Here is a 14757-nt window from a genome sequence, read left to right on the forward strand (position 1 = left end):
GGGGTCGTGGTTGTATTTACATCGTTTGATTTTTTGTGTGTGCTCGTTGTGCGCGGAACAATGCCCACAACTTGTGCTGCGTTCCGCTGTAACTCGGAGGGCCGAAAAGGGAACGGTGTCGGCTTCTACTGCTTCCCGTCGGCCGCACGCGATCGGCTACGGCGGCTGGCATGGATAAAGGCCGTGCGCCGCAAAAGTAAAGATGGCCGTCCATGGGAGCCGGGTCGTGGGTCCCGGTTATGCGGGAAACACTTCGTCTCTGGTAAGTACCTTACTACAAAAAAACCTAATGGCATTTATTCCCGTACTTAAATTTTATTCTTTTTCCGGACAGGCTCTCCGTCGCTTTCACCGCGACACCCGGACTATGTACCGTCGGTGTTTGCGCACACGTCAGGAAACGAGTACCGCCGGAGCAGTGCGCTTGAGCGCTTTCTACGCCAACAACAGCGGTCGGCGAAAAAGAAGCGATCTGAGCACGGTAGGTTAAACACAAGATCGTGATACATTTCATGGATGCGCGCAGAAAATAGCATACGGTAGCTGCGAGCGCAACAGGTGCGCGAAGGAAGAAGAGCCGTGTCGTTTTTTGTGCCTCAGATGACCTCCTTGTGCAGAGATCCCTCGGATATAGAAGCTTGTACTGAGCATTTTTTTTTTTTTTTTCATGAAATGGTCTGGCTATCTATAGCGGAAATCACCACTTTAGAACGCCGATAGCGTTAGCGGGCACGCTAACCGTAGCCTAACGAGGCGCTATCCGTTTGCGATTGCGGCCCGAAAAACGTTAACGCCACAGCTCACTAGCGCGCTGCCCAAACAGGTACGCTGTTACATAACGCTGCGTGCGTGCGTGCGTGTCATGTAGCGGCACTAGACTGCTATGCGCGCAGCATCGATGGAAGTTAACCTGCTATGCACACAAACTCGTGCATTCTTATGATCTCTTACAAAACGGAAGTGTGGCGTCGCCTTTGTAGTCTTGAGGTGAAGTCTCTGACTTGGGCACAGAAGCTCTGGGTTCGAATCCTAGTTGCTCTGACGTGCAGTTATTTTTTTTTTAAATAATGGTTATCTTGTTATGTTTTATTTTTTACAATGGCCACCTTTTCTGAGGCAATCAATCACTTTATATTTCTCAGGGTTATTTTTCAACTAGAATGGACTGCTACACTTCACGGCGTTTGCGGCACAGGTCACCCAAAGCACTTCTGGAGCTCCCTTCTTTAAGCAATTTACTGCCCTTATATGCAGTATTTTTGAGAGACTGTGGTAAGGTTGTGCCTTTTAGGGTGATGTCAACGCAGTGTGCGTACTGTTTGTATTCCGGAAAATAACAAGTGTCATGTGTTAGGATTGGATAATGCCAAGTGTACAACTTCAGTTTATTTGTTTACATTATCCACTGTCTTTGGCTTTATTGAGTTTTTTTTTTTCAGGTAACCCAAGAGCAGCTGGCTGTTCTTTTAACGACGAAAACCTCCAAAGTGTCCAAGGTAGATAGTGTGATTATTCTAGCTTAGAGCTAGCTTAAGTTCACTTCAAAACTATCCACTCACTGTCATTCCCCCCCCCCCCCCTCCCCCATACTTCAGCCAACAGCACTGTGGCTGCAGGTGTTGAAAGTGCAAGGCCTCAAAGCACAGCAGGTACATATCGTTGCAAGTGCTTTTGTGTTTTCCCATTTATGTTGCACGCTCTATTTTTAACATGTGCATTTGCAGGCAACCCACCTTGTGAAGATGCCTTAGTTGACAGTGGCAGTCCATTAAGTGAGTGAGGCTACAAGATTTTAAACTGTTGTTGGTTTACTATGGCTGGGTTCTTACAGTTTTTTTTGGTATTGCAGCTGACTACACTGCAGCTCCAACGTTCGGTGGTGCAGCAGACTTCTCCACTGAAATAGGTTGGTGTTTACTTCAACCTCACATTTAATTTCTAGTTGTGTTGCGCATCTATGCAAACTTTCACATCTTATCCTTTAGGCCCCGATGAGCATACGGCTGCCACAGCACTACTGATGCCCAACATGCCACCTCCAGACGCATCAAAGGAATGCAGTGCTGCGTGCACAGAACTTGTAGCAAAGCTCTTGAAAGAGATCATGTTGTTAAAAAAGAAGGTGGTGAAACTGGAGGCCGAGTGCAGGAAGCTTAAGTCCCAACTCTTGGCTGTCGACAGCTTAGACAACAGTGTTTTCAAATTCTACACTGGCTTGGCCAACAAAGGGCAGTTTGATGCACTGTATGGTCTTGTTAAAGATAACGCTGAACGCATGATGTACCCCTGGAACGACCAGCCTGCAAAAGAAACTGGCAGGGATCGAGAGCTGTCCAAGCGAGAGGAACTGTTTCTTGTGCTTTTCCGCTTAAGGACAGGCTCTTCGACGAAGGAAACAGCAAGAAACTTTGGGGTGTCTGAGGCCACAGTCAGCCGCACATTTTGTGCGTGGATTAACCTCCTAGACAAACAGCTCTCGGCCATGACCACTGTTCCGACACTGGAGCAGGTGAAGGAAAACCTTCCAGAATCATTCAAATTCTTTCCTAACACCAGAATAGTTCTTGATTGCACAGAGGTAAGGATTCAGAAGTCCACAAAGTTGACAGCACAACGGCAAACGTATTCACCGTACAAACATTACAATACGTTTAAAGCTTTGGTTGGCGTGACACCCGATGGCTACGTGTCGTTTGTGCCAGATCTCTGGGGAGGCCACACCAGTGACACCGAGGTGGTTCAAAAAAGTGGAATCCTAGAGATCCTTCAGCCAGGAGATGGCGTAATGGTTGATAAAGGTTTTCGCTTGGAGAATCTTGTGCCCCCTGGAGTGACTGTCCACATTCCACCCTTCAAAAAAGCGCCCCAGTTCTCGCGAGAACAGGTGGGAGCAACGCGAAAGCTTGCTAGTGCAAGGATTCATGTTGAAAGGGTGATCAGGCGCATTAAGGAGTACCATTTTTTTGACAAGGTGATACCCATTAACATGCTGGACATTTCCAGCAGCATATTTCGTACGTGTGCATTCCTGTGCAACTTTCAGCCACCGATAATGGAAGTGAGGGAAGATGAAGCATTGTAGAGAATGTGTACAAAGGGAGTGCGTAATTGATTGATTGTAGGGTGTAACATGCCGACGCAACGCAGGCGATGAGGCGCGACGTAGTGGCGGGTTCCGGATTAATTTTGACCACCTGGGAAGATCTTTAACGTGCGCCGAAACGCCCGAAAACACACGGGCGTTTTTGCTTTTTGCCTCCATCAGAAAAGCGGCTGCCGCAGCCGGGAATCAAACCCACGTCCTCGTGCTCAGCCGCACAACGCCTTAGCCACTGAGCCACCGCGGTGGGTAAAAAGAATGTGTATGGAATGTGTAATGTGCCTACTTTACGTAAAGTTCCAAGCGAAAGTTCCGAGGGGTGCAATATTCAATTTACTAAAAGACCCCAAAGATCAAACCACTCATTTATCCTTCCTGCACTTGAGCCGACAGTTCGCCCACCTAGTATGTTTTCTTGATATCACCGCAGTTTTGGTTGGAGGTGCAGCCACTGTTTGTAGTTTTACGCACCTGACCCAAAAGATTGCCTATCCTGTATTTTTCACTTCATATCTCTGAAATTTGGTTGGCCGTTCTTTCGCATCTTTACGATATGTGAGCAGTTGCACACTTTGTACAGCCCCGCTTTGTTGTTTTGCTCTAAGTATGTGTTCTAAGTGTGTAGTAAAGTTACTTTTTCCTGTTATAGTTGTTTTGTACATTTGTAGTTTGTACGTTGCCTTAGGGTGTCTCCCCTCCTCCGCATCCCCTTTTGTACAGCCCCGCTTTGTTGTTTTGCTCTAAGTATGTGTTCTAAGTGTGTAGTAAAGTTACTTTTTCCTGTTATACCTAGTTGTTTTGTACATTTGTAGTTTGTACGTTGCCTTAGGGTGTCTCCCCTCCTCCGCATCCCCTTTTTATGTTGCTGTGCATACGCATCTTGTGTGCGGGAGTTTCATTTACTATTCTTGTACATAGCTTGTTATGCATGAAACAGCTAGGAGGTGTTTTCGCCTTACTTGGCGGAACAGCAATCCATTGTGGAGGGTGTGTCCTTTCAAAATGCATTTTGTTAGATTTGTTTACTGACTTCATTCTCTAAGGTGTTCCTAGTTATGCTTTGGTGTCTATCCCGCTCACTCACATTTTTTTAACTGTTCCCTATCTTGGGTTATTATTTTTGTTTGTTTAGTTTGGTTCACTGACTGTCTTAGCTGTTCTCAGTTATGTGTCCAAGCAGAGCTTGTACTGTCTTGTGTTCCCCCCTTTCTGTTTGAATTTGTTGGTGTGTACATGCACTTTTTGTCGTCATGTGTGGCTCGTGCATGGGAGTAAACCAATAGTGGAAGTAAGAAAAGATGAAGCATTGTTGAGGATGTGTTCAAAATTTATTGTGCAACCTTTTTTTTGCACAGTCAGTTTCTTTTGAAATAAATGCTAGTCCAGGAGAAATTGCATCAGTCTACTCTGTTCAGCTTTTTCCTTTGCAGCAAGGTACAGTGATGATGCTCAAAGGCAGCTAACTTCACACAAAGACACAACTAAAAAGAACTGGAGGACTCTGAAGCTTAACCTTCAAGAGTCGTTCACACAAGGGTTCTTCCCTCACAGTCAGTGCCGCCAGGTTTCCTTCGCCATGTCCCTTAAAGGAGCCACGAAGACAAAATACAAGTTTGTTTTATTCGAAATATTTCGTGTTTTACAGCATCCCCAGTGCTTGCGCAGCAGCGAATGATGCTGTATTCACTAGAAATTATTCAATTTAGGTTAAAATATTGATTCTCCCACCAAATCGTGTGTTTTGGTGACACAAACAAACTTCCACTGTGCCATTCGGCTCTGCAGCCTTGCTGCCGTCAAACCTCCCAGATGGTGCTAGCCAACGCCGCCCGTATTAACATTGCCTGACGTGTCGCGCGCTTTTCAATGGGAAGGGTAGGGACGCTTAGTTCAGGCACTGATCCGCTATGTGGCGCGTGCCGGCGGACATCTCGCCTTACGTCAATGCTCGCGAGTCGCGAACGCTGCACCCACTTCTACGACGTGTGTCTGTCAGCTTGCCTGTTGGGCTTCAAGGGCCGTTTCGCTTACATCTTAGCCGTGACGAGGCGCTAGTTCTGTGGCGCACTGGGGATCTCGTTCAACGTGTCGCTCGCTTCATACTTGCTGCATTTTTCCAAAGATAAAGACGGAGGCGGACTGAAATAGTCTAAGAACACACTGATTGTCGGGTAGACATATTGCTAACAGAAAAACGATATTTTCGGATGGGGCAGCCATTATTTTACTGATATTTTTCTTTCTGGAGTATTTAGAGAAGAAAAACTTGCGTGCACGTTTTTTGTTCAGGCGCTCACTTCTACGATTACTTTCCAATAATATCACGTGCTTGTAAACTTAAGAAAATTATAGGAAACAAAAGGATAAGCAGCTGCGATCCCACCACGCTGTCCGGGCGCTTCTACAGTACAGTCCTCAATTTTAGAAGTGCGTACCGATGCGGAGTGCGAACAGGGGGGTCAAAACAATACCTAAGTGCGGAGGGGATAGAGGGGGGATGTCCCACTCAGAAAATTTCAGGGCCTGTGATCAGAGTAGATAAGCGCGCAAAGCCGGCATCAGCCTGCGGCAGCGCAAGGGATTTTGCTTCGTGACAAAGGAAGTTTTATCAGTGACACACCAAGCCAGACAGGCATGGTGAAAAACAAGAAGGCGTAGGAGCGCCGCCTCGGGAACACTAAACAAACTTTCCACTATTTTGCATAGTTTCCGAGAAGCGGTGCTGGCTGGCGGACACGAAAGCACGCTGGAAGGCTACGGAGCGGGGAAGGGTAGGAGAGAGCAAGAGGAGAGTGGCTGTTTGGCCATTTTTCGCTCACGCGTTAGGCACTGTTTATACAGGCAACGTTGTGCTAGCATATGCAGCCTTGTGCCGTTGCTTTGCTTTTGACAGTATTTACACCTGGCTTGTACAGTCGGCCCAGGAACATGACTGGGCCGACTGTAGTGCGGCTTCTAGTTCTGTTTCGTTGTATTACTTGGACGCTAACACACTAATAACTGTTCTTCGTGCTGGCCTCTATTATGTCACTAGCATGCAATTTGAGGTTTCCAATATTTCATTCACTTTCCAGTTTAAACCACATCTTTTGTGGCTGGAATGGCGCTAAGTGAGCTGCTGCCTCTTATTCAAGTCAAACAAAAGTTGTGTTTTTGTCTCTGTGGCCCCTTTAATATGATACGGCTGAATACTGCACATGACGCAATGCACTGCTTTAGCCGAACAAGAGATGGGATGACTGCAGAGAATAAAACGACCGTATGCAACAATCACAAAAGACAGAGCAAGAATACTTCAAGCAAAAATATACCAAAAACACTGTAAATAACAACCAACACACTTCCACACAACAGCACTACATGGTGGGTGACACAAGCTGATAAGGTGGTCTACTTAAATAGGACAAACACGTATATTGCTGAGCTAGCTAAATAAACTCACTTTTCAGGGCTGGGTACAGGTACTCCAAAAAAAGGTACCTCATTGAGTTTACGTAGTCATTGAAACTCTCTGCATCAAACTCCGTTGTTACAGTTACAGTCTCTTCCTTGCTTCTATACACAAAAAAGTCACACTTCGAGATGTGTAGTATGCCCATTATGACGTTCATCTGCGTCTCGTAAACGGGTTTGGGCAGCCTCATGTCAGCATCTCTGAAAGAGTTTTTCGTTTGCTGCGGGCACTTCACCTCAAGCAAGCGCACTGTCTGCTTACAACACTCGCAAGAAAATTTTACAACACCATCAGGTGATGCGCCTAGAATGGGAAGCTCTTTGCAGATTGTGAGGCCACAATCTTCAATGGCAGCACTGTGGCCCTTCTCCTGCAACATCAAGACATAAGCTTTCTTGGCTTCTGATTCCTTTTGCATGCCTTCTTTCATGGCAGCGCTTTTAAAAGTTGAAGCATGTAAGACTAGGTTCACGACACCCCGCAAATTGTGGGGTCGTGGTTCCTTGTCTAAATTTTTTGTTCGAGTCAGACAGGCACGGGCTATACTAGCAGTCACCATGCCTTGCCTGTATCTCATCCACAATGGAGAGTTCGACTGCAGTCTCGTCAGCCTCTCGATCTCGGAAATGTCGGCTTCCGTGTAGGTGTCCTGCAAACAGACCAGGAACTCCTCTCCAGTTAAATGGCCGTGGGACTTCACCAGATCCACCAAGGCCAAGGCAGGAACATTGAAGCTCTCCGGAGCTAAAAATAAAAAGTGTATACTCAGGTCAACACAAGCTCAGAAAGGCTACATGGATGGTGTCTGTACTGCAGGACACATTACACATACGAAAACAAAACCTTAAAATGCGAAGAACATATTTGCTTTGTGTCACTAGTTTTTTTTTTTTTTTGCATCACCAGTTTTCTCCGAAGTCGTTTTCAGTTCCCATTGTAAACGCACTTCTGCCATAACAAACTGCATGAACACAGCAGATATGGGTGAGACTATTTGAAATTACTGGCATGGCTGCACGGGTAATGGCTGTCAACTTTTTTTAGTGCAAAGCTAATTTTGAGCATACAGTTAGATACCTATATAATGTTGCATGTGGGACTGTGATCCCTTCGTTATACACATCATTTCGTTACATGCGTTGCGCACTTCACTGGTTTCCTATAGAGCAGATGAGCATATTGTAATAGATGAGCATCAGATTTAAACTCTAATATTCGAAAAAAATGTCAGTGATCTTCTGCACAGTAGTATGACGTACTGGATGCACAACCACCGCCGACCTGATACTGTCGAGGATCAAAGCGTGTTGAGGCAACAGGTCAAGCAGTGACGAAGTTTGTCGCGCATCGAATGCCACTACCACCCTGCAGGTAGTCATAACACTTGGCTACTCTGCAAGCCTTCATCAGTGCTGGCCTCATCATTTGTGGAATTTCTTTTTTTTATATGATGGCCTCCACGATGCCAGTTGTCACATCAATGGAAGACCTGGTCGCCCATCACGACGTAATCGTGGGTCATCACAAGTGATGCTGCCTCACAACACGCACTGTACATGATTATCGATTCCTGCAGCTCCGCTGCCGAACTCGATGACGCACGTCTGTCGGCCCACCTATCAGCTGTCATCAGCTTCACAAGCCAGCACTGTGCCACTGGGACGCACGCGGCCACGCACCGCCGAGCTGATGTGGAGCAGCCTGGTAGCTCAGTATTGATTCGCTGCTGTGTGTTACGTGTGCGACTAGGCGTATTCATTACAAAACAACAATTCAGAGATGGGGAATGCATGCAGTTCTTCGTTCAACAGGCAAATTCACTGTAGTGGTCTTTGCTCTAGTGGGGTTCACAATACATAGGAAACGTAGAAATGTGTCCAGGCCATTAGGCATGCTTCGTTGTACAGGCTGTTTCTAGTAGAAGCATTCATTGTAGCGGTGTTTGACTGCATTACATTACGTCACGTAAAATCTTACCTGGTGCGCTTGGTGCTTGCACTTGGGGCTGGACCTCATCAGCTGCACTTGATGTATCTGCCGCCTGCAAAATGGCAAGGTAAAGAATCCAAGTCATAACTGCAGAATCAGGCTACTGAGATGGCTGGTGTGAGCGAATATCACATTGCTTTAAAGAGGCCATGAATACAAAATGCAAGTTTTGTGGTCCATTTGAGCATTGCTTCAATATAACACTAACACCATTTTAACGCAATCTTCACTCACTCACCACGGTGGCTCAGTGGCTAAGGCATCATGTTGCATGCTGCCGATCCCAAAATCGCAGGTTAGATGCCCGGCGCGGCAGCCGGTTTTTTTATTAAGGCGAAAAGTGAGAACGCCCATGTGTTCGATATTTAGGCACACGTTAAAGATCCTATACAGCTATACAGCACGTTCAGCCTGTCTGACAGGACAATGGCCAACTGGCATAAGCGACACTGCCTTTACATGATCCTGTTTGTCAAGTCATACCCGACGTTTCATGAAATGATTACTATTAACCGTAACTGGACAAGCGGTGAGGGCACTATAAAACACCAAACCTTTCGAATATAACAACGTTATATTTCGTTTGTACGTTTCTTCAAGCTGTTAACCTACATGACATGTAAACTACATAGTAGATCAACATTATTTGCTCCACTTTAGTTGCTTGATATCACAGTGGGTGTGTATTAAGCTGTAATGCTAAGGCCAAGTGCTTTAGTGGCAAATTTATGTGAATAGCCAAAAAGAAGCAATCAAAACGCTAACAGGCCAGCAACAAAACTCACCTGTACCCGTGCTGGCTTGTTGTAGCGCAGCCACAGTGCCCTGGGCGTTGCAGCCTGCAAATTCATCCTGAAGCCATCGACGTCGGAGGGTGTTGACCCTGGGCATGGGTCGTATGACCTTTTGCGCTTCTTCCCGTCGGCTTCATTTATAACGTTCTTTTTGAAGGTTATGTCACCGAGTGGTTTGGATGGCTCAAGCCTCTTGGCTGCAAAAGAGTAAATGAATGCACTATTTAATTTGTTATCTCTTGGCACTCGTGTGTAAGTAGGTCGTCTGCGTAACAGCTACCTTCAGGTGGCACAATCCATCTGCAGGGCAAATCTGTACACGTAGGTTGCCCTTGTGCTGCACTGCTGGCTGCGGTAAGCAGTAGGCCCACGACGTGTTGGCAGGTCCCACTCAGGCTGCAGATCATGCAAGGTACAGAAGCAAATGAATACCTTGTTCCTGAAACCTGTGCAGTATGCAATATGCAAAACTTTCATAAGTTTTAAAAGCTAGCAGTGCACGAATCACACTCATAAATGCAGGTGGAAATACTACGTCTTGAGCAGGCATTTGTTCCAAATGTAAAGCCTGTTTTTACCAAGTTTTAAAGTCAACACAATATGAATGTTTTCACTGAAACAGGTACCGAAGCTTGACGCTTTGCCTAAAACGCATGCACGGACACACAGCGTACATACGCTGCTATTTTTTATTCACTCTATTCATCTCTTGCAATCTTTATTGTACCCCCAGCTGTTCCCCTTCCTCCTCCTAGACCTGCGTGCCTTCTGTCTCGCGTTCCCCAACCCCTACACCAGCAGGCCGTTGACGTTCGCGCACTGTGAGGCGGCAAATTTACGGCTGTTGTTGTTCCTCTAATCAGGTGGACCTTCTTCCTTTTATAATACAATAAACGCGTACATATGAAGCTCTCCCTTATTCCGTATGCCTTGCCAACCAAACAGCGACCCTGAATCACAGAAAAAAAAAAGAACGCAGACGAAAATCATCGAGGCGATGATGAAAAAAAAGAACGCAGATGAGAATCGTCGAGGCGATGACAAGGAACCTGCGAAACTCCGCATTGCAGTGCTCTTTCGCGCAGTGTGACCAAAAGAAGGGCTCATTTCGCAGAGTAGAGTGGGGGCTTAAGTTGCTGTTATCTGGTTGCCGTTCACGGGAAAATAGAGAGTTTTACCATATCGCTGCCGTGTTTACGTTACCGTTTACCGTGTTTGCGGTAGTCGACTGCGCAGCACGACAGTTACCGCGAACGGTAACTTACCGGCACAGGCTTCACCGTCGCCAGCGGCTTCCGGTAACACGGTAAACAAAAAAAAAAAAAACGATTAGCGAGAAGAAACACTGCAAAATCTTATGTTCGGCCAGCGCCATCACATTACCCAAAACTTTATCGTAGCTACTAACTTTTCTTTCGGACCTAATGTCTCCGATAAACAAAGACTTCGTTTGTAGGTAACGTGTACTTACCCCGCAGGACAGAGGCAGTGTGCTTCTGCGACGGCGCCCGTGCTCTTACTTGCAACGGCGTGCACGACGTAGTAGCCGCCCTTCATCGACGGTAAGCATATTCCTCGAAAGACCCGGGTATCGCCGTCGCGTGACAGGTCGTTGTACATCAGGTTTCGCACATAGCCCTCGCGTGCGAACTGCCGGCCTTTGTTGAGCTGGCGATCGCAGTTCATGCCAGACGACGCCAAGTAGTGCTCGCTCTGCTGCTCGGACGGCACACGGATACGTCCCAGATCTCTCTGCCAGCCCTCATTAAGTAATAAGAAGCCGCCTGGTATTATGTGATGACCAGGGGCTGTCATCTTAAGGCGGTATAACACGAACACAGAAGAAAAACTTCGGCTGCTCCTCGCCTAATGCCGTGCATACAACGAGAACGCAGCAGGAGGAAACGCCGGCGAACCCTACTGCTTCAACTTCCGCTGGGCACGCTAGGTGGCAGCACACCGCAATGAAAAAGGCGGATTGTCAACACCGCCAGAGCGATGCTGGGTCGTGACCGAGACAGAGACAATAAGAGGGGGGTGAAACTTGTCGGGGTGCACAAGGGATATTTCGGAGGCACACACTTGTACGTTTTTTAAGTTTGAGAAGCACACATCTAGAACATTACCACAAGAGTTTTCTATGCGGCAAAACTGCTGCATGGAGGTGAACGATTGAAAATCTAATAGCATGCTGCATTTCTGCGCTGCATAATGGTTTTTGTGCTCAAAGGAAAGACTGTTCCAGCGAATACCTGGGGTGTTGAAGTCTCCAAGTATAATGAGCTTATGGTTGGAGTGTGCATTTGAGACATTTTCTATGGATGTGAGTGTTCGATTAAATACAGAAGGTAATACATCCGGGGATATATAGAATGCACCGATGAGTAGCTTCTCGCCCTTCGTGAGACCTACCTCAAGCCAGACTGCTTCGTCTAGGGTCTCGAGGTCAGCACGCCGCATGCAATGCACTGAATGATCAACGGCAACGAGAACCCCGCCACCTTTTTAAGTGCGAATGCACTTTATAAGCGACCCCAAACCATCCACCGCCGGCGTCGGCGGCGGCGGCGGCGTCGGCGTCCGCAGTGCTCCTCTATAAAGAAACAGCATCCGGCGCCAGGTTTCGATCCGCGGACTTTGCGGCCGCAGCGCGACGCTCTACCGACCAAGCCACGGACGCGACGTGATATCAGCGTTAGTGACGCGCCTTATATCCTTAACGCATTCAAACTACGTCGTCAGCGGCGTGCGTTGGCGACTCAGCGGCGTTATAGCGGCTTGATAACTGCGTGGTGTACACGTGATACTACAAACCCGATGGAAGAGATGGAAGAGAAGGCGGCGAGGCGGTGGGCTGCGGGGGCCGAGCGCAAGCGCCGCAAGCGGGCCGACAACCGTGCATTCGCACTTTCACATTCTCCCCCTCGGGGAAATGCGGGGGAATTTTTTTGTTTAGGTCCAGTTAATTTTTTGCCGCTTCTAAAGATTTGATAGTTAGAAGGGAAATAGTCGGAAGACGAGATATCATCGGAAAGACAGGTTTCAGTAATGACAACAGCAGAAAATTTAGAGCATACAATATTTCTAATAAATTCAGAGGACTTAGTTCGTAGACCTCTAGTGTTTTGATAGTATATGTCGAAACTCTCGTACTTACTGATCATTTTCAGTTATTTCAGAGCTGTGCAGCATACCAGGGTGGACCTTGCCTTGAAACGGCTTGAAAAGGCAGCCTTTCAAGCCGTTTCAAGGCAAGGTCCACCCTGGTATGCTGCATAATAATAATAATAATAATAATAATAATAATAATAATATAACCACTATTATTATTATCATGGGGGGCACGAAAATATATTTGCCATGGGCGCCATCCTAGCTAGTTACGCCACTGTTCGGTGGACCTTTAAGTGGCAAAGCAGGAAATGGGAAGATGGTCGCTAATATTCGCAGAAAGTATGCCGGAGGTATGATCGTTTTGATTTAGGTTAGATACGCATATGTCCAGAAATGTTTGACAGTTTGTAGTGAGCTTGGCCGGCATGCTAATATAATTTGTGCAACCATAGGTTGAGAATAAATTGTTAAGTTCTGAAGACCAGAAGTCTGAGGAGATCATGCTAATGTTGATGTCACCCATGAGGATAAAAGCATTATTATTGAAACAACCAAACTTAAGTAACTGTTCCATGAATTCAGAAAACTATTTTTTATCTCTGGTCGGTGGTCTGTAGACTACAAAGATTGTGGTGCTTGTTATGCTGAACGTAAAGCACTCCCTATAGCTGTTTACTGTGGAAAATTCTACAACAATTGCGTAATTTATAGAATTTTTCATGTAAACTGCCACACCTCCTCTTCGTTTATTTTCGTGACACAGGTGCTTAAACTGATACCCAGGCAATTGGTGGGGTAGGTCCTTTATGGTTAGCCAGGTCTCTGTAAGTAGGATAAGGTCAAATTTGACAGGTAGCATTTGAAGTAGTGTGGTTATTTCGTCTTGTTTGTTTCTGATACTTCTGCAGTTTATGTGAAGAAGCGATAGGCTGTTTCCTGAAGGAAACGTTTTGTTGAAGGTCAAGACACTATAATGTGGGACTTCGTCTTGACAGTACGTCATCTTGCTACTCAGCGAGCGTTTTACATGATGGTTCTAAAGCGATTTGTTCTAAGGCACTGTTAGGGCGATGGTTCTAAGGCATTGTTTGTTTCCCCATTCTTAGGGCTTTCAAAAGGATGTGCCCTAAATTTAAGCGCAAATAGCCCTCCGCCAATCGCAGAGCTGTCTGGTATGACGTCATAGATAGATATATAGATAGAAACTTTATTGTTCATGGGATGGTGGGGCGAATCAGCCGCCTCGGTCCAGGCAGCCGCTGAGGGCCCTGATTGCGGAGACTCGCCGCAACAGCCAGCCACTCTCCGGTGTAATTGTGTGGTTGGGTTGGGTTGTAGGGGCACTCCCACAGAATGTGGTCCTGGGTAGGGGGAATAAGGCAGTGGGGACAGAGTGGGACAGGGGTGTCTGGCGTGCGTTGGAACAGATGGAGCCGAGTGGGTGTGTGCAGTGTATATGTTTGCGCCTGCCGAATGGATTCTGTTGCGGGAAATGAGCTAGTGGGTCGGATTACCGTTCCCTTTTTTCCTAAGTATACAGCTTATTTGAGCGAAGTTTACGTTAAAAATGGTGTCAGTATAGTTCTAACGAGGCAAGGATTTGAATGAACCAAACTTGTGTTTTCTTTTCACGGTTCCTTTAAGAGCCCGGGCAAAACCTGTAGGTGTCGGACTGAAACCGCTCATTTTCGTATGCATGGGTGTGCGTGGGGGGGGGGGGGGGTGAGGAAGGGGGACATCTCTTGCAGTCGAGGGCTGCCGTGCACCCAAGTGGTGCACCTGTTTGGCTGCCATGGCAGCAATGCCCCAGTGATCTGTCGAGCTCCTTGCTTGCACACAACAAAACAGTTCACCGACGTTTTTTAGGAGGCGTGATAGCTCTCACTGACGTGACCGTAGCTACCGTGTTGGTTGGCTGCTTGCGCGGTGGAAATATAAAGCTCTTACATCGAGCAGCGCTGACCAAGCTGAGAACGACGGATTAAAAATGGTGTCGTCATGTGCAAGCATCATATTTTATGAGACGTTCCAAGACCCGAGATTGAGTGAAAAACCCGGCTTCTGGCATCGGCGTCCAAACTATAACGGCCCCTTCACGAAGACTAGCCTTTCGAAAACAAAGCGCTCCTCCAGCGACAACTTTGGTAGAGCTCTTCCACAATGCGAGGCGAAAAAAGGCGTCGAAGGCATTAAGCTGGCATTATGCTTTCAAACGTGCGTAGGTGTACTCGAGCGTTTTATTTTCATTGGAGCGGAAAATTTCTCCGCCGCCACGGCTACACGGTGGTGTTATATATGTTCTTTGG

At 46.9% G+C, this 14757-nt stretch overlaps 2 protein-coding genes across 2 annotated transcripts; one reads left to right on the forward strand and one right to left on the reverse strand.

Annotated features, from left to right (window-relative positions):
- Positions 1-1697: 1697 nt before the first annotated feature.
- On the forward strand, positions 1698-3954 carry LOC144144464 (uncharacterized). The gene has a single exon (XM_077675923.1). The coding sequence runs from the start codon at positions 1958-1960 to the stop codon at positions 3080-3082; it is 1125 nt and encodes a 374-aa protein (XP_077532049.1). The 5' UTR covers positions 1698-1957; the 3' UTR covers positions 3083-3954.
- A 470-nt stretch (positions 3955-4424) lies between these two features.
- LOC144144463 (uncharacterized) lies at positions 4425-11312 on the reverse strand. Its single transcript, XM_077675922.1, has 5 exons — positions 10809-11312; positions 9618-9733; positions 9329-9534; positions 8532-8595; positions 4425-7298 (listed from the first exon to the last, which is right to left on the reverse strand). The coding sequence occupies exons 1-5, from the start codon at positions 11150-11152 to the stop codon at positions 6529-6531; spliced, it is 1500 nt and encodes a 499-aa protein (XP_077532048.1). The 5' UTR covers positions 11153-11312; the 3' UTR covers positions 4425-6528.
- Positions 11313-14757: the final 3445 nt, after the last annotated feature.

Source organism: Haemaphysalis longicornis, unplaced genomic scaffold, assembly GCF_048455015.1.
Source record: "Haemaphysalis longicornis isolate Haplotype H1 unplaced genomic scaffold, Haemaphysalis longicornis Haplotype H1 scaffold_7, whole genome shotgun sequence".
NCBI classification, from domain to species: domain Eukaryota; kingdom Metazoa; phylum Arthropoda; class Arachnida; order Ixodida; family Ixodidae; genus Haemaphysalis; species Haemaphysalis longicornis.

What these genes read in the sequence shown, in the direction of transcription:
- LOC144144464 (XM_077675923.1), top strand. Translation starts at nt 1,958, where the DNA reads ATGCAAACTTTCACATCTTATCCTTTAGGCCCCGATGAGCATACGGCT.
- LOC144144463 (XM_077675922.1), bottom strand. Translation starts at nt 11,152, where the DNA reads ATGACAGCCCCTGGTCATCACATAATACCAGGCGGCTTCTTATTACTT. An exon ending in ATGGATTGTGCCACCTGAAG is followed by an intron (nt 9,535 to 9,617) that starts GTAGCTGTTACG and finishes ACTCTTTTGCAG; the next exon opens with CCAAGAGGCTTGAGCCATCC. An exon ending in GCAAGCACCAAGCGCACCAG is followed by an intron (nt 7,299 to 8,531) that starts GTAAGATTTTAC and finishes TTTTATTTTTAG; the next exon opens with CTCCGGAGAGCTTCAATGTT.